Source organism: Abrus precatorius, unplaced genomic scaffold (assembly GCF_003935025.1).
Source record: "Abrus precatorius isolate BTA unplaced genomic scaffold, Abrus_2018 Scaffold7, whole genome shotgun sequence".
In the NCBI taxonomy this organism is placed as follows: domain Eukaryota; kingdom Viridiplantae; phylum Streptophyta; class Magnoliopsida; order Fabales; family Fabaceae; genus Abrus; species Abrus precatorius.
Window position 1 is genome coordinate 8,380,502 of NW_020874417.1, and position 19,268 is coordinate 8,399,769.

The window sequence follows — 19,268 nt, forward strand, 5'->3', positions numbered from 1 at the left end:
GAAAGTGAAAGTTAAATTTAACTTATTTAAAAAATTAAATTACCTCATAAAATAAATAACTCTATCTTAATTAAATTAATAAAATTTTATCCAATAAAAAATGCAATAATAAATTAACATAATTTTTAATATAACGTGTTAATTTTATTAAATTATCTAATATAAAACTATTTTTTACGTGAGATAATTTATAGTCTATTTTTTGACAAATTCGTACTCATTTTATTTTTTATTTTTTTTAAAGTTTATTCAACCTACTCCCGTGAATAATTACACTTGTAGCACAAACTATAACTCTCTTTTCCACCGAGTGAATCTTTTTGGAGTATTTTCATTCATATTTCCTAAACACGTTAGTTACTTTGAAACAGTACTCAAAATACGATGATCTTTTTAATGGATAATGCTGTCAACAAAAATTGTAGAGATTGATCCGCATAGCATCAATCCCTGGCGCAAAATGCATTGTGGAGGCAACACAGTTACTGCCATAAGAAAATCCAATCCAACATGAGACAACACCAAATAAACAAGTTTGTGTTCACACATCACCATATTGTTAATTTGTAGTTTTTTTGCAAGATACTTTATGAATGGAGAAATGTTACACTTAATTTGTAGTTTACTTGTTAGCTGTTTAGAAAAAAGAAAAATGAAAAAAATATTACTGATATATTTTGAAGATTTTTTAATTAATTTTTATTTACTGTTTAAAATTTATTTAAATTTATAAAAAGTGTGTTTTATCTTTCACTCCTAATGTAATAATTTTTTTATATTTTAAAAATTTTCATTAACTTTAACTAATAACTTGTCCGTGAAAAAAATAATTGTTAAGGAAAGTATTTTTTATTTATTTGGTAGTTGCTGCCAACGACTAGGAATAAAGCCCGTCTTAACAGTGGCCATTGACTAGACTTGACTTTATACCATCATGTTCCTTCGTTGCACTTTGTAAAATCAATCCATAATTCCTATCTCTGCTCTCTGCTCTGTGCTCTCTGATCTCTGTTCTTTCCCCAAAACCATGGCTGAATCAGTACTCTTCAGCGTGGCAGAGTCGCTCATAGGGAAGCTTGCTTCCCGTGCCATGGAAGAAGCTTCTCTGGCTATGGGTGTGTATGATGATCTACGCGAGATGAAACAGACTATCTCGTTCATCAAAGCCGTGCTGTTGGATGCAGAGCAAAAGCAGCACCAGAACAACCAGTTGCGTGAATGGCTCACGCAGATCAAGCACGTGCTCTATAACGCCGAAGACATCGTCGATGACTTTGAGTGTGAAGCGTTGCGAAAGCATGTTGTTAAAACTCAGGGCAGCCTGTCCAGGAAGGTACGCCGTTTCTTCTCATGTTCTAATCCTATCATATATCGTCTTAAAATGGCACATGAGATTAAAGAAATCAATAAGAGATTAAACAAGATTGCAACTGATAGAAACAATTATGGCCTTCAAACCAATGATGTTGATACGCGTGTCGTGCATAGGAGGGAATTGACCCATTCCCACGTAAATGCTTCTGATGTGATAGGAAGGGAACAGGATAAGAAAAACATCATTGAACTTTTGTTGCAAGACGATGATGGTGGAAGTCTCTCTGTTATTTCCATTGCGGGAATTGGAGGCTTGGGAAAGACCACACTTGCGAAGACTGTTTTCAATGATAACATTATTGATGAGTCTTTCGAGTTGAAGATGTGGGTGTGCGTGTCTGATGAATTTGAACCCAAGAAAATGCTTATTAAGATCCTCAACTCTGCTGCAAACCTGAATCAAGAGAACTATAAGGACCTCGAGATGGAGCAGCTAAAAAATCATGTGAGAAATATGCTTGATGGTAAAAAGTTCTTGCTTGTCTTGGATGACGTGTGGAATGAGGATCGTGTTAAATGGGTTGAGTTCAAGAGTTTAATACAAATAGGTGCCAAAGGAAGTAAAGTCCTAGTGACTACTCGTAGCCATGACATTGCTGCCATGGTGGGCACTAAACCCTCGTACTCCTACCCATTAAAAGGTCTTTCTGAAGTGGATTCCATGACTCTGTTCATCAAATGGGCTTTCCAAGAAGGAGAAGAGAAGAAGTATCCAGAATTGTTGTTGATTGGGAAAGAAATTGCAAAGAAATGCCGAGGGCTTCCGTTGGCAGTGAGAACTTTGGGATGTTCACTGTTCTCAAAAGTTGATGCAGAAGAGTGGAAGTTTGTTAGAGACAATGAGATTTGGAGTTTACCTCAAAATAATGGTGACATTTTGCCGGCACTCAAATTAAGCTATGATCGATTACCTTCTTATTTAAAACGATGTTTTTCTTGCTTCTCCTTTTTTGATAAGGATGTTATTTTTAGTAGTTTTGATGTTTCTGCCCTTTGGGAGGCACTTGGTTTCCTTCCATCATCAATGCAAAATAAAACATTGGAAGACGGTTGCACTCATATTTTGCATGAGCTGCGCTCGAGATCTTTTCTTCAAGATTTTGTTGACCATGGTACTACTTGCAAGTTCATGTTACATGATTTGGTGCATGATCTTGCACTATATGTCTCAAAAGATGAGTTTCAGCGCGTGAATTCCCGCACTCAAAATATATCTGAAAGTACCCAACATTTGTCATTTGCTGAAGACAGTTTGCTTGGCCAAGCTTCCTTTCCTATAGGTCTAAGAACCATTATTTTTCCTCATAGAGCCAACAATGAAGCTTCCTTGAATTCATTGTTGTCCAGGTGCAAATACTTGCGGTTTCTGAATATAAGTTCTTCTGCATACAAGAGTTTGCCTAGCTCCATTGGTAAGTTGAAACATTTAAGATGTCTCATTCTTCAACATAATACAGAACTTTCAAGACTCCCAGATTCAGTGTGCAAACTCCAAAATTTGCAAGTTTTACGACTCCATCATTGCAAAAACCTAGAAGCGTTGCCCAAAGGCATAGAAAACTTGATCAACCTTCGGCAGCTGTATTTAACCTTTAAGCAATCTAGTTTTCCTGAGATTGCAAAATGGACTTCTTTAGAAACTTTATACTTGGATTCTTGCGACAACCTGAAGTCATTATTTGAAGGGATACAACTTCCTAGTCTTAAATGTTTTATTATTTTATCTTGTGGGAGTCTAAAGTCTTTGCCATTTCATGCCATTCCAAACTTGGAGAGTTTGGTTATTTTCGGCTGTCCTAAGTTGGAATTGTCAAAAGAACTTGACGAAAATATTCCCAGTTTGAAATTAAAGTTTCTTGGTCTTTGTGCTTTACCGCAACTGGTCACTTTGCCTCACTGGTTGCGAGGATCTTCAAACACATTGCAATCCTTGGTAACTATCAAATGTGTCAATCTTGAGGAGCTTCCTGAGTGGTTTTCGACTTTGATTTGTCTCAAAACACTTTCATTTAGTGATTGCCCAAAATTGATTTCACTCTCTGATAACATGCATCACCTGATAAAGCTTGAATATTTAGAAATTGAATATTGTCCTGAATTATATAAAAGATGCCAACCGAATGTCGGAGAGGATTGGCACAAAATATCACATGTCAAACAAGTTATCCTTCGTCAACGTGAAGAGGAAGAGTAATTCTCAGATAACATTAGTCAAAAGTGTGAAGGTACAATTTTTGTCTTAAGATTTTTGTAATGCTGTTATTTAGATGACTTCCTTTTTACATTCTGGAGGAAGTGATTTTATTGTTTACATTTAATATTATATATTTGCTAATTCTTTGTCCATTTTGCAATTATTTTTCCGCATTATATACAGATTTCTTGATGCTTTTTGTTTCAACTTGTTTCCTCTATCTATGGATCATCCGGATCTAGTTCTACCTTCTTCCTTTTGTCCAGTTTTACCTTTTTCCTTTAGTCAAACTTTAGATGTAGTAAGTGAGTTTAACACTGAAGATATTTTACAAACTTTACTTAAGCGATACTGAGTTCGTTTGACACTCAAATTAACCTTTGTTGATTGTAGTAAATTATTTTTAATAGTGTCTCAATTTATTTTTTAATTGAATATACATAAAGAATAGATACTTAGATAAAAAATCCTATTTAACTTGAATTTGATACATTATTCAACTCTAAAAAAAATGCTTTTTTTGCATTATATTTCAATATGATAATATTTGTTTTAAATAAATTTAGAAGAATTTGTTAATTATGCTATTATTGAAAATTGTTCTTGGATCATTTGATGATGTATTTTGATGAATTATAATCTTATATAATTTGATGAATTTTTGGAACCATTGTTTTATACTGTCTTTCCTTTATCTTTTTTGTATATTAATTTTCAATTGATATTAAAATTATTGTTTCTTAATTTGAACTCTACAACATGTTGAGTGGAATGTGGTTAAAAGTTAATAAAAATACAAAGACAGATACTCGCAAGAAATTTAAATGAATTTTGAATTTTCTGGGAACTTGAAATATCATAGGTAAATATTTCCTAATTACTCGTAGGTACTTGGTTTCCTTGATGCTATTGGAGAGTAATTTTATGAAACGAGTTGTTTGGTTGCCAAGGTGTTTAATTTGAAAAAAAATCTAAAAGATAGCTGTGATTTGTATCTATACTTTTTCTATTATATATTTTTTAAAACTATTAATTTATTGTTATGCTTTAAAAAATAGCAATAAATTTTAAAAAAAATTAATTTATTGCTATTCTTTTCTTTAACTTTTTTTTCAAAAAATACACAAATTATATATTTTTCTTTCTCTAAAAAGCAATATTTTTAAAATTCAGATTTCTATTTTCTAATAATTTTAAAAAAAATTTCATTCTAAAAACTAATAATTTTTTTAAAAAAATTTCTTATCTTAAATTAGTTCAAATTATTTTTATAATTATTTAATCTCCTCTGTGTGAATAGAAAATTGCTTAGAGATTGTAATTTCAAGAATTAAGTATGTTTTTAAGATTAGGATATGAAGCGTACTTTTTAACACACTTTTCAAACAAGCTTTGTTAGTAGTTAAATTTTATTAAAATCACAGAAATTACGTGGTTCTTACTTGTGATTTAATGAGTTTCACTCACTTAGTTTCTAATAAATTCCATTAAATGAGCAAGTGTACCTCAGAGACATTTTTGTTATGGGATTATCACTCACTGAGTTTATATTTATGGCCTGACTTGATTGCCCACATTCTCAGTCAATAACAATGATGCTATGAAAGGGAGAAAAAAAAATTGTTGACACGGAAAGTTGTTTTTCTATTCTTTAAGTTAAAAGCAAAAAGAATTTATTAGCAATTTGTACATTCTATTTATTGTTATAATTCAAACGTCTTGAATCAAATCTGGATACAACGCAGTGGATTAGTGGAGATGAATTAGATAATAATTGTTTAGGATTTAGGGTTTAGATCTGTACATTCTAGTTGTTGTTATAATTCAAACTTCAAACTTCTTGACCCTGTTCTTTATCTTTGATATTTATTTTTCATTTTCTATGCATCATTACAGACTTGATATTCCAACTGAGAAGTCATGTTGCCCTTTTGTTTTTCATTTCAGTTATTTATGAAATTATATTAGTGAGCATTTGATGTAACGCTATCGTGAAGTTTAATGAAATAAGTTGTTCTTTTGCTTAAACAAATGTCTATCTTATAACAATTTTTTTGCTAACGTTATTTATACATTTCTTTTGAATTATTGATGATCTAGAAGCTCACTACTTATTTCAGACACTTATTTGGCAGTTCTCATTTATTAATATTGTCTGTTATGCGTTGATTTTTAATTTTTTTGGGGCTTTTTTATCTGAATCTGAATAGTTTCTTTTGTTTTTTCATAAATTTCAGGGGAAAGGACTGTTTCGTGAGATTCCAAAAATTTGTTTTGCTACTACTGCTTGAATTTGATTAATCTCTCTTAGGTAAATATGTTGATATGTTCTTGAATATAACTCCACTGAACCTTCTCTTTTCCTCCTAGATATAACTCCTAAACAAAAAAAATATGTTGATATGTCCTTAAAAACAAATTTATAACTTTGTTTTCTTCCCTTGGTTGCATGTTCTGTTATTAGTTAAAGTTACAGCTTGACTCTGTGTTACCTTGTCAGCATCCCTGGCAGCAAGACAAGGATCAACAACAATGGCTGCATTTCAGATATGCTTACACATATGGATGGCAACTTCCTGCTTGCTGATGGATTGGCTGTTGCTGGACAAGAAAGAAAATGATTCTTTATGAAAACGTAACTTTTGCAACCTAGATGGTTGGGATGAAGAATTGCTATTTGTTTTCAGGCACAAATATTTTGCTACATACGGAGGAACTGGTACATCAGCCTCCAACCTAGTTAGGTTTGGGGTGGGTAAATGTATATAGCCTAATCTTTGCAAATAGAGACGCTTTTTCCGAAATTTGACCAGGATAACAATCTTACTGTTGGGGCCAAGGCTCACCTTCTAAGCACAAATATTTTTCTAAATCTAAAAATCAAATGACCTCTAATACTCAAGATTTATTATAAGTGAACATCCAAGGAAATGAATATATGCATTTATAGAAGAAGTAACTAGCAGAGTAACTACATTCAGCACATATATGGCTTAGTATCATCTCTGAGAACTAGATAAATGAAGCAGACTTAACTATTAAGTCACATTCCAGATTTATTAGTTAAATCACATGCCAAAACTGTTCATTGCCTATTAAGTAGTAAAATGAATCAAACTCTTCCCATAAGTCAAAATAAACTTATGCCTTTTTATTTTCTTAGAAGTTCTGTAATTTAACTTCTCCAAAACAAAAGGATATAAATTGTTTTTAATTTATAATAAGTTTTATTTATTTTTTATATTAATTTTCTTCTCCACAAAAACTTATGTTACTCAAATTGCGCATAGGTCACATTCTAGATTTATTAGTTACTTTGCATTCCAACATCATTCGTTGTCAATTTCCTATGTGATTACATTTAGGGAGTTTCAACATGCTTCAGCGTAGTATTTGTCCCAGAATCATCATTAATTGCATACATTCTCATGCTTTGCTTGTGATATCTATTGTCATTTATGTATCAATCTTCACTTGAGACGATTTTATTTACTCAAAAATATGTTCCTTTTAGTACATTCAAGCAACATTGACCATAGAAAAAGACTCTTCTCAGGCTATTATTGCAAGTGCATTCGCAACAAGGGATTACAAAAAGGTTATCACATCTGTCTCAAGTGTTGCTGGTACCTCAACTGTTTACCATTCATATTATTTACTTAGCTATTCATTTTCTTAATTCACCTATCTTGCATAATTTGATCATGCAGCTTGGCTTCATTATTGGGCTGCTGGTGCTTGCATTATATCCTTTTAGTCTACAACCATATGAAAAAATTTTCTTCTGTGGACTTTCAAAGCAAGTATCTGAGATGGTGTTCATGAATCATGAATGTTGATCAGCCTTACTTTAACTTTGAAAAACATATATTGTTAATGCTGATAATTGTCAAGTTTTGAGTAAACTCAAAGTCGCATACAAGTTTACAATTCTAACTTGTAGCTAATTACTAACGTCAGCGTGATATTTAAATTTATATTTAATTACTAACGTAAGGGTGATAATTGAGCTTTGTTAATTGGGAACATAGAGTTGCTCATGCGAAACCACGTGGAGTGTATATGACACAACATGAAAGAGAAGTTTGTTAACATAAGTTTTAAAAATAATTTTTTATTTTCAGTTTTAAAAATTATAAAACAATTATTTTTTTCTAAAAATAGTTTTATAAAATTGTTTTAAAATGTAAGTTTTAAAAATTAAAAATCAAAACTAAATCAAACAAGCACTTATTATTTTATCCAGATTTACAACTAAACATTTGATTTTATTAAAAATCTAGATTTAAAAACTAGCTTGGTTTTAGTTGTAGCCTCTAAATCTGATTTAATGGGATGGTCTATCTGATTTAATAATTTCTAAACACCTTTATTAATTTGAAATAGTGGTGAATTGTACGTAAAAACATTAGAAATTTTCAATTAGATTAAAGTATGAGCAAAATAGTAGCAATTAGTCTACACAAATGTGTTATTTACGGTGCAAAGCTCACAATTTATATAAAATGAATCATTTCTCAAAATATTTTATAGTGTGTTTTATTTTTTATCAAAAAATTTATTCGAGAGAAGCAAAGCCTCGTACACTTAATATAGTTTTATAGAAAATAAAGTTCATCATTATTTTTAAAAAAATATTCATTTATGAATTTTTCCTAATGCATGTTTCTTTCTCCCTTAATCAATGATAGAAGATTATTAGTAAATATTTTTAGGGTGACAAGAAGCAACTTGCCCATTAAAATTGCGACGAAACTACTGCACAACTACAATTATCATAGATATTTTACAAAAATTATAAGTTAACCATTGACTATACTTTATATTAATTTGGATAAATTTTAAAAATATTTATACAAAAATAAAACTAATTAATTTTTTTAGAAATTAAAATAAAATTATGTAAGGCTAAATTTGAAACAGTAATGAAAATACGATGATCTTTTAAATGAATCATTCTGTCAAAAAAAAAAAATTGTAGGGGTTGATCCGCATGCTGGCGCAAAGTGCATAATTAACGGACACAACACAGTTGCTGCCATAAGAAAATCCAGTCACCAACTAAAGGCCGTTAGATGATCCACGTTTTGCCATGTGAAAGGTTAGTCACTATTACTTATGCCCACTTAACAATTTTGTGTATCACGAGATTGATAATTTGTAGTTTATTGGCAAGTTGCTTTAAAGGCTGTCGCAATTAATTACTACTTTATTTTCTAGTTGCTGCCCTTTAATATTATATCTAATTCATAAACAAGTTTTTGCCAATTATTGCTAATAAAGAAAGACTTGATAGTTGGCCATTGACTAGACCCTGTATAAATATGATTCCTCTTTGCACTTGTGGCACAAACTATAATCAATCCCCAAGTGCATTGCATTCCTACCTCTGATCTCTGATCTCTGTTCTTTCCCCGGAACCATGGCTGAATCAGTCCTCTTCAGCGTGGCAGAGTCACTCATAGGGAAGCTTGCTTCCCGTGCCATGGAAGAAGCTTCTCTGGCAATGGGTGTGTGTGACGATCTACGCGAGATGAAACAGACTATCTCGTTCATCAAAGCCGTGCTGTTGGATGCAGAGCAAAAGCAGCACCAGAACAACCAGTTGCGTCAATGGCTCACGCAGATCAAGCACGTGCTCTACCACGCCGAAGACATCGTCGATGACTTTGAGTGTGAAGCGTTGCGAAAGCATGTTGTTAATACTCAGGGCAGCGTGTCCAAGAAGGTACTCCGCTTCTTCTCAGGTTCTAATTCTCTCACATATCGTCTTAAAATGGCACATGAGATTAAAGAAATCAATAAGAGATTAAACAAGATTGCAACTGATAGGAACAACTATGGCCTCCAAACCAATGATGTTGATACGCGGGTCGTGCATACGAGGGAATTGACCCATTCCCACATAAATGCTTCTGATGTGATAGGAAGGGAGCAGGATAAGGAAAAGATCGTTGAACTTTTGTTGCAAGACGATGATGGTGGAAGTCTCTCTGTTATTCCCATTGTGGGAATTGGAGGCTTGGGAAAGACCACGCTTGCAAAGACAGTTTTCAATGATGACGGTATTGACAAGTCTTTCGAGTTGAAGATGTGGGTGTGCGTGTCTGACGATTTTGAACCCAAACACATGCTTATTAAGATCCTCAACTCTGCTCCAAACCTGAATCAAGAGAACTATAAGGACCTTGAGATGGAGCAGCTAAAAAATCATGTGAGAAATATGCTTGATGGTAAAAAGTTCTTGCTTGTCTTGGATGACGTGTGGAATGAGGATCGTGTTAAATGGGTTGAGTTGAAGGGTTTAATACAAATAGGTGCCAAAGGAAGTAAAGTCCTAGTGACTACTCGTAGCCATTCCATTGCTGCCATGATGGGCACTAAACCCTCGTACTCTTACCCTTTAGAAGGTCTTTCTGAAGTGGATTCCATGACTCTGTTCATCAAATGGGCTTTCCAAGAAGGAGAAGAGAAGAAGTATCCAGAATTGTTGTTGATTGGGAAAGAAATTGCAAAGAAATGCCGAGGGCTTCCGTTGGCAGTGAGAACTTTGGGATGTTCACTGTTCTTGAAAGTTGATAAAGAAGAGTGGACATTTGTTAGAGACAATGAGATTTGGAATTTACCTCAAAATAATGATGACATTTTGCCGGCACTCAAATTAAGCTATGATCAATTACCTTCTTATTTAAAACGATGTTTTTCTTGCTTCTCCCTTTTTGATAAGGATGTTATTATTAGTAGTTTTGATGTTTCTGCGCTTTGGGAGGCACTTGGTTTCCTTCCATCATCAATGCAAAATAAAACATTGGAAGACAGTTGCACTCATATTTTGCATGAGCTGCGCTCGAGATCTTTTCTTCAAGATTTTACTGATTTTGGTACTACTTGCACGTTCATGTTACATGATTTGGTGCATGATCTTGCACTATATGTCTCAAAAGATGAGTTTCAGCGCGTGAAATCCCGCAGTCAAAATATATCTGAAAGTACCCAACATTTGTCATTTGCTGAAGACAGTTTGCTTGGCCAAGCTTCCTTTCCTACAGGTCTAAGAACCATTATTTTTCCTCATGGAGCCAACAATGAAGCTTCCTTGAATTCATTGTTGTCCAGGTGCAAATACTTGCGGTTTCTGGATATAAGTTATTCTGCATACAAGAGTTTGCCTAGCTCCATTGGTAAGTTGAAACATTTAAGATGTCTCATTCTTCAAAATAATACAGAACTTTCAAGACTCCCAGATTCAGTGTGCAAACTCCAGAATTTGCAAGTTTTACGACTCGATGATTGCAAAAGCCTAGAAGCGTTGCCCAAAGGCATAGAGAACCTGATCAACCTTCGCCAGTTGTATTTAACCTTTAAGCAATCTAGTTTTCCAGAGATTGCAAAATGGACTTCTTTAGAAACTTTATCCTTGGATTCTTGCCACAACCTGAAGTCATTATTTGAAGGGATACAACTTCCTAGTCTTAAATTTTTTATTATTTTTTCTTGTGGGAGTCTAAAGTCTTTGCCATTTCATGCCATTCCAAACTTGGAGAGTTTGGCTATTTTCAGCTGTCATAAGTTGGAATTGTCAAAAGAACTTGACGAAAATATTCCCTGTTTGAAATTAAAGTTACTTATTCTTAGTGATTTACCGCAACTGGTCAATTTGCCTCACTGGTTTTGAGGATCTTCAAACACATTGCAATCCTTGGTAACTATCAAATGTGTCAATCTTGAGGAGCTTCCTGAGTGGTTTTCGACTTTGATTTGTCTCAAAACACTTTCAATTGGTGATTGCCTAAAATTGATTTCACTCTCTGATAACATGCATCACCTGATAAAGCTTGAATATTTAGAAATTGAAGATTGTCCTGAATTATATAAAAGATGCCAACCGAACGTCGGAGAGGACTGGCACAAAATATCACACATCAAGCAAGTTATCCTTCATCGACAAGAAGAGGAAGAGTAATTCTCAGATAACATTACTCAGAAGTTTGAAGGTACAATTTTTCTTAATGATTTTTATAATGCTTTTATTTAGATGACTTACTTTTTACATTTCGGAGGAAGTCATTTTATTGTTTATATTTAATATTATATATTTTCATCTAGGTTAGTGCTGAGGACAATGATATTTTTGGATGAGGGAGAATGAAGAAGAATAACGTGTAGATGAAAAATTTTAAAAATGAGAGAATAAAATGTCTAGTTATATACGTATGACACATGTCAGAGCAAACCTTTGCATGTTTCTGAATATTCAAACACTGATTCACTAGATCTTATATACCATGACCGTTAGGGGATTGTATTTGGTGATTTTCTGCATGCATTTATATTATATTTGCCTCAGAATCATTATTAAATACATGAATCATCACAGGCTCTTTATAGTATATATTTTTGTGCATTTATCAATCTCTTTTTATTGGATAATTTTGTTTATATAAAAATATATTTTACCCGTACATTCATAACGAGATATAAACCATAAAGAAAGACTCTTTTCAGGTCAATCTTACGAGTGCATTTGCGGGAAGAGACTACAACAAGGTCATCACACCTACTTCTCTCATTTGATGCAGGATTTAGATCTTGCTACCCTTCATGGTATTTGTTTATCTTTTGAGGCTCTTAACTCACTTGAATCATTTGATCATGGAAAATTGCTTGATTATATGGCTTGTGCTCTCGTTAAAATCTTTTTAGTCTACTTCTGTTTGTTTCTAGGTTATTTGCAAACAACATCTATGTTCTGCGACTTAAGAAGTATTGACATTTCAGTAAGTAATACTCCTATATATGCATAAGAGGACTCCCTTCCTACAAATATTGGTTTTCCAAATTAAAAACGCTAATCTTTTTCTCCTCTCTTTTCTTGATGACTATTTACTAGAATGTTGCAGCCACTTTGGCATTTGTTCTAATGGAGTCAATTATGGAGCTTCTGATTTTACTTACTTTTCTTAATGGTAAGTTTAGAAAACTATTTTTTCTGTACAATCATAGCAAATGTCAGAGATGATGGTGTTTATGAGTAGTGAATGTTGATCATCCTTCTTATCCTAAGTTTTATAAACAAGGAAAAAATCAATTGTGATTGTCGATTGACTAGTGAAATCTTTTCATCTTTTTTCTCTTTCTTACTAGAAAGAAATTGTATTGAAGTTTCCTCCTTTCCGTACTATGATTCAGTTTACTTCTATCTTGTGGTTTGTGTTTGCTATTACTCCCAGTCCTATATGGCGGTGGCATTGGTGATTGGTGAGCATATTTAGCTCAGGCATGTTATCATTAAGCCTTGGCTTCATCGGTATACAAACTATTCTGTCTATTTAAATGATTAAGTTAAAGGGTATATTTGTAGGCTTTTGTCATTTCTTTTTTTTTTTTGGGCTGTGCAAAGAAGATTAACAGTTTGAATTACCAGTCGCTTCGCAATATTTTAGGAGAAATTGTTCCTTCACTTTTTATGCAATAGATTGTTTGTTCCGAACAAAAAGGAAATTTAATTGCATGCATAACTATAAATCCCTAACAAATCATCGAATAATGTATATGACAAAAGATTAAAAAGATGCAGCATTAATAAACTTTCATTTGCAGGACTAGTACTGGAACAAGACCTTGGAAATTGCTCAAGGAAAACTTTGCACAACTCGAATAGTTTCATGCCATTGTGAATTTTGGTATCTAGACTCTCAAGTTTACAGCTCAATCCACATAAACATTGAAGAGAGTATTCCCATCATGGAGTGCTAGTGGCAATGATTACTCCCTTTGCGAGCCAAAGGGTTGTTTAAATTTGAAATGATTTCTTTACTTCTCATGAATACAAAATGAGGATATGTATATAAAAGATAATGCTTGATCTGAGATGAAACTTTATGAAAGGCGAGAATATATCAACATTTCTCATTTATCCTAAATGATTATGCTTTCAATTAAAATACCTTGAACATCAGTCTACAATGATTGCCACAATGAAGATGAACTGTTGCTTCACATGGTATACCAGAGCACAGTTTGAATAGCTTTATAAAGAAGTTTTATTCAGTTTTTATAATTATTTTTTTCTCATATAAAGATTTTTCATAAGTTTATTTAAACTGGGCTTACTTCCCAATTTGAGAACATTTAAAAACGTGGACATGGAACAATTCCAAATTCATCTGAGCAACACACTAGCTGGTCAAAACTTCTTGCTCATCTTGGATGACATATGGAATGAGGATCATGTTATGTGTTGAATAGAAGGATGTAATACAAGTCGTTGCCAAAAAAAGTAAAATTTTAAATTAATTTCTTATAATTATATATTGATTGAGGCACATATTTATCTATCTGTGTGTATGTATGAACCAATTTTACGGTAGGGAAAGGAAGGGATTATCCGGGTTAATATTTATAGTATAAATATGTATTAGTATGTATTTTGGAAAGTTTTTTTGATGTATGAGATCTTCCATTTTTAGTAATAATTTGAATGTTTTAATTAAAAAATTATGATTCATAGTGGAAATCTGATGCAATTGGTGTTGTAGATAATGAATGTTTTGTATATCTGAACATTTCTCTATCACCATCATGATCTTATTTTCTTTCTTCTTCGTTACTCTCACATTTCTTCTCTTACTTTTCTCATGATTTTAAATTACATATCTTTTCATACTTTCAAAATCATTTTTATTTAATTTAGTTTATCGTTAGTTTCTTATGCGTTGTCTTTGTTTATATTGCACTGACTAGCTACCTATTTATTTTGTAGATTTGCAGTTTTTTCCAGTATCAATTTCCCTGCATGCCTTTGTGAATGGAAGGAAAATGTATTCTGAGCGAATCAGTTCTTATTAATATTAGAAACGTTGCTTTTTAGTTTGGTAACTAGTTTCCACCTAATGTCCGAGTTTTCAGTAGGCATGCATCTGAAAAAAAAAAAATTAAAGATTTGAATAGGTGATAGAGAATTTGAAGAACCAATTAAAGAAGGAAGTAATATTTATTTTGTATTACTTATTTAAATTTAAAATAATAAAGAGGTATATAATATTTTCGGAAGATAAGGATTGATTAGAAGATGAGGACAAGGATGATTCAAACTTGGAAGGTTACTTGCTGTGGGTTTTAGTACTTTAGAAAAGTTTTTAACTAACAAATAAGTATACTAATAAATTATTTTAGACTCATCTAGTATCATTTTTATAGAGATTATATATGTAAGTATTTATTACTATTATTTCTTGAATGTTAAGTGAATTTGAGAATTGAGAATTTTGGAGATGAAAATAATAAAATTAAAACAAATAAAAATTTAAAAAAAAAAAAAATTCACTAAGTTGATTTAATATGGTTGAAAGTTTGAAATTTCAATTTTTTCTTACAATTGCCTATGTCTCACAATTTAATTTTATTTAATTGTATTATAATAATTATTAATCATCTAATTAATGATTATTAAATAATGTCAATCGTCTTATTTATTTGTTACGTTAATGAGCTTAAACACCTACAAATAAATAAAAACATTAAAAATTATTAGATTTATTAAACTCATGTAATTATTAAAAGTTAATTAGGTGATAGACTGACGTGTATAACTCTAAAACTCAAATTATCTCTTAATTTTATTAATTCATTAATATACGATTATCTATTTGTCAATCGTCTTATTCAATTGTATTACAATTTCTATGATGAAAATATTTATTTATTTTTTTAACATATTAATTTTTATTGAATAAATTTAACAAATTTTGTCGATGTTATTTTTTGTTATAAATTTTATATGTTTATTGTGCCTTTATTTATTGAATATAAGATATTTTTACACAAATAAAATATGATCCTTAGAAAAAAATAATATTTTTAATAATTTTATAAAAATAAATCATGAAAAATAATAATATAAAATTTTATAATATGAAAAAAATTTATAGTTAATACTCAAATAATATTTTAATTTATTTATAAAATTATATAAAAAATTATTACAATTATTTAATAATTGTCAATAATACAGATACAAATTATATCAAAATTGCTAAAATTATATAATAATCATTATTTTTATTAATTTTATTTAATAACAACCATCATTATAAATATTTAATATTATATAATTTTTTTCTTTTCCATTTTTAAGTAATTTTATTGGAATATAATTTTATAATAAAAAATATTATGAGATAAATATTTTTATTAAATATTCTAATAATTATCACAACTCATATCAAATTTCTTTAAATTTAATTTTATAATAACATATAAAATTTTTTGAACTATCAAATCCTAACCCTAATCTTGACTTTATGAACTTTTTGGCCCTATGAACTTATAAAGTGATGAATTCTTTGGCCCATAAAACTTTTTAGTCCTAACTCACATAAGCTAAGATTAGGACTGAATCAAATGAACTTTTTGACAGCTCTAATTTTAATAGAAGTTGCAAAAGTTTTGATTAGTACTGATAATATTTATTTTATGTAATATTAAATAAATATTTTAAAATTATATCACTAATTAATCTTATTATTTTGAAAAATAATAATTACCGGACATCTTTGTTTAGTGATTGCAAAAATAATTGATATTAATCCCTAAACGTAGGTTTTATGACTCATGTCATGTGATAGGTGTTTTTAGGAAGGTTCTTTAAATTTTAATTTTATTTTTGTTTGATCTTCTAACTTTTTTTTTCTCTTAACTTATAAAAATATTTTAAATAAATTATTTTTTATAAAAAATGTTAATTATATTAAAAAATTATAATAATCTTTTTCTTCTTGATGAATTTCAATAAAAACACAATATATATATATATATATATATATTATTTCTTTTTCTTTTTTTTCTTTTTCTTCTTACCCTTCATTTATACAGACAAACCATTTATCTCTTTCACATTATCTCCTTTGGTCAACTAATAGATCTGCTCGTTTTAATACAGAATATGACAACGTACTGCAAAAATCTTAAATTTAGGCCAAAATTTTGGTACTATCAACTTATATTCTTGTAAGAAACTTTAATGACAAAAAAATATTAACTCAACATTTTAAATGTCACACCTATTTTCAGTTTTCACAAGAAAGAAATTAGTAAATTTGTAAAGGAATGCAAGAAATGAATTTAAAGGTTTTATAACTAAGAGAATTCTACATGTCTTTGAAATCATATAATCTATACATCAAAATAATGTTTAAAGTTGACTTCAAATGCCACGCAAATAAAAAAGTAAAAAAGGTAGTTAAAAGTTAAAACTAAGATACCTAAGTGAATGTTTGATGTTCCTTTAATATTTCCAAAACAAAGATTTGTCTTTGTAACCTTCAAACTAACAAGTCAAGGGATGGGAAAATATTTCATATAGGGGTAGATAGGAGTAAGAAAACGAAGAAGAGGAAAGAGAAAAAAAGAAGTTAGCCAAAAAATTTGTCAAAAAATACTATAACTTTTTCTAGAGTTTTCAAAGGAGAAAAAAATTAATAATACTTTTTTAACAATTAATATTTTTTTTATGAAAAATGATTATTTAAAATACTTTTATTAGTTAAGATCCAAAATGAAAATAAAAAAATTAAAAGACTAAATTGAAATAAAATTAAGAATTAAAGGATTAATCTACTAATTTTAGCATATAATTATTAATTTATAATATTTATTAGAATTAAGATTGGTTTAATTTTAATATTTATATGTGTAAATTTTCAATTAATTGATAACAAATGAAGTATTTAAATTTATACAGTATAATATGTATCTTTTAAAAGGTTAGTACAATCACATTATGAGTTATAGTTTAAAAATGCGAAGCAAAAATTTAGTTGAGTACTATACGGAAAGTTTTTGTATTTGTTGGTGAATATTTATCTATAGTTGTATATTAGAAAAAAAATATTTTTATATATTTTGTTACTTTTTTAATTTAAATTAACTATAACTTTAAACTAATAAATTTTATTAGACTAAATATAATTTGTTGAATATTTAATCTCCTATATATATAAATTTCAATTATGTAACTGTTTAAAAATAATATATTTCATGTTCAAATTTTTTTTTATAATTATTTAATCTCCTCTTTGTGAATAAAAAATTACTTAGAGATTGCAATTTCAAGAATTAAGTATGTTTTTCAGATTAGGACATCAAACATACTTTTTAACACATTTTTCAAACAATCTTTATTAGTAGTTAAATTTTATCAAAATCACAAAAATTACGTGATTATTACTTGTGATTTAATGACTTTCACTCACTTAGTTTCTAATAAATTCCATTAAATAAGCAAGTGTACCTCAGATACTTTTTTTATGGGATTATCACTCATTGAGTTTATATTTATGGCCTAGCTTGATTGCCCACGTTCTCAGTCAACAACAATGATGCTTTGAAAGGGAGAAGATAAAATGTTGACACAAAAAGTTGTTTTTCCATTCATTAAGTTAAAAGCGAAAGGGATTCATTAGCGATTTGTACATTTTATTTGTTGTTATAATTCAAACTTCTTCAATCAAATCTGTATACAACACAATGGATTTACGGAGATCAATCAGATGATAATTGTTTAAGGTTTAGGATTTTGATATGGGTCTTATTGTAATAAGGACACGCAGCAATAGATTGAAGAATTAGTTTAGAAGATGTTTGACAGTTATTTTATAATTTAAAAAGCTATTATAAGTTGTTAGAAAATGCAGCTATAATAAAAAATTATGGTTCAGAATTATTAGTTTTTTTTTTTAGATTTACACTCTTCTATTATAAAGATTCTCTCTGTTCTTCATCAGTAAAGATTTATTTGGATTCTATTCTTTTCTATTGGATTTCCTGTTGTATGCAAATACTTCGAATTCTCTGAACTTCCTAATTTTGCCATATCAATTGGTATCAGGTTATAACGATCCAACCACAACAACAATGGCTTAAGGAACTCGCAACACTGTCGCAGCTCGTGAAGTCGAACAACACGTTGAAGCTCGCTTGAAATCGCACATGGAAGAACTCATGGACCAGCATTTGGCTTGCTATGCAGGAACGGTGCAATTGAACATTTAGACGCATCTTGAAGCCTCTTTAACAGCTTCGTTAACAGCTTCCTTACAATCTTCAATTGTTTAGACGATTCAGCAATCAATTGAGACATAAATTCAAACTTCAGTTCAACAAGGCTTGCAAGAGTATACCAGAAATTAAGACCCTCAGTTTCAATTTCATGCAAAAGGCATTGGAAATCGTTGAGGTCACCATTCTAACCAGCCTTATTCTTGTGGAACAAGATTAGCTAGGATCGATTTTCCACATTTTAATGGAGATGTCGTGAATCAATGGTTATACCAATGTGAAACTTACTTTGCGATAGATGGTACCCCCGATGATGTGAAAGTACGATTAGCTGTAGTGCATTTTGAGGGTAGAGCCCTTCAGTGGCATACAAGTTTTGTTAAAACCTTTGATCCCAATTCCTTACCTTCTTGGATTACTTTTTCCAAATTGTTAATTGAACGTTTTGGAGATGCTTTTGATGATCCTATGTCTGAACTAATGAAACTACGGCAGAAAACTAGTGTTGTTGAGTATCATCAACAGTTTGATGCAATTATCTCTCGTTTGAGCCTCACTGAAGAGTATATGTTGAGTTGTTTCTTGGGTGGTCTTAAGAATGATATTTAGATGATGGTTAGAATGTTTCAACCAGAAAATGTCA

General features: G+C 30.5%; 1 protein-coding gene and 1 pseudogene across 1 annotated transcript; both read left to right on the forward strand.

Moving 5' to 3' along the window:
- The first annotated feature begins 258 nt into the window (after positions 1-258).
- On the forward strand, positions 259-6,379 carry LOC113873559 (disease resistance protein RGA2-like). Its single transcript, XM_027511718.1, has 3 exons — positions 259-3,599; positions 5,806-5,879; positions 6,069-6,379. The coding sequence occupies exon 1, from the start codon at positions 1,028-1,030 to the stop codon at positions 3,566-3,568; it is 2,541 nt and encodes an 846-aa protein (XP_027367519.1). The 5' UTR covers positions 259-1,027; the 3' UTR covers positions 3,569-3,599; positions 5,806-5,879; positions 6,069-6,379.
- Positions 6,380-8,990: 2,611 nt separating this feature from the next.
- LOC113873357 lies at positions 8,991-11,562 on the forward strand (annotated as a pseudogene).
- Positions 11,563-19,268: the final 7,706 nt, after the last annotated feature.

Coding starts and splice junctions, on each gene's coding strand:
- LOC113873559 (XM_027511718.1), top strand. CDS start 1,028: ATGGCTGAATCAGTACTCTTCAGCGTGGCAGAGTCGCTCATAGGGAAG.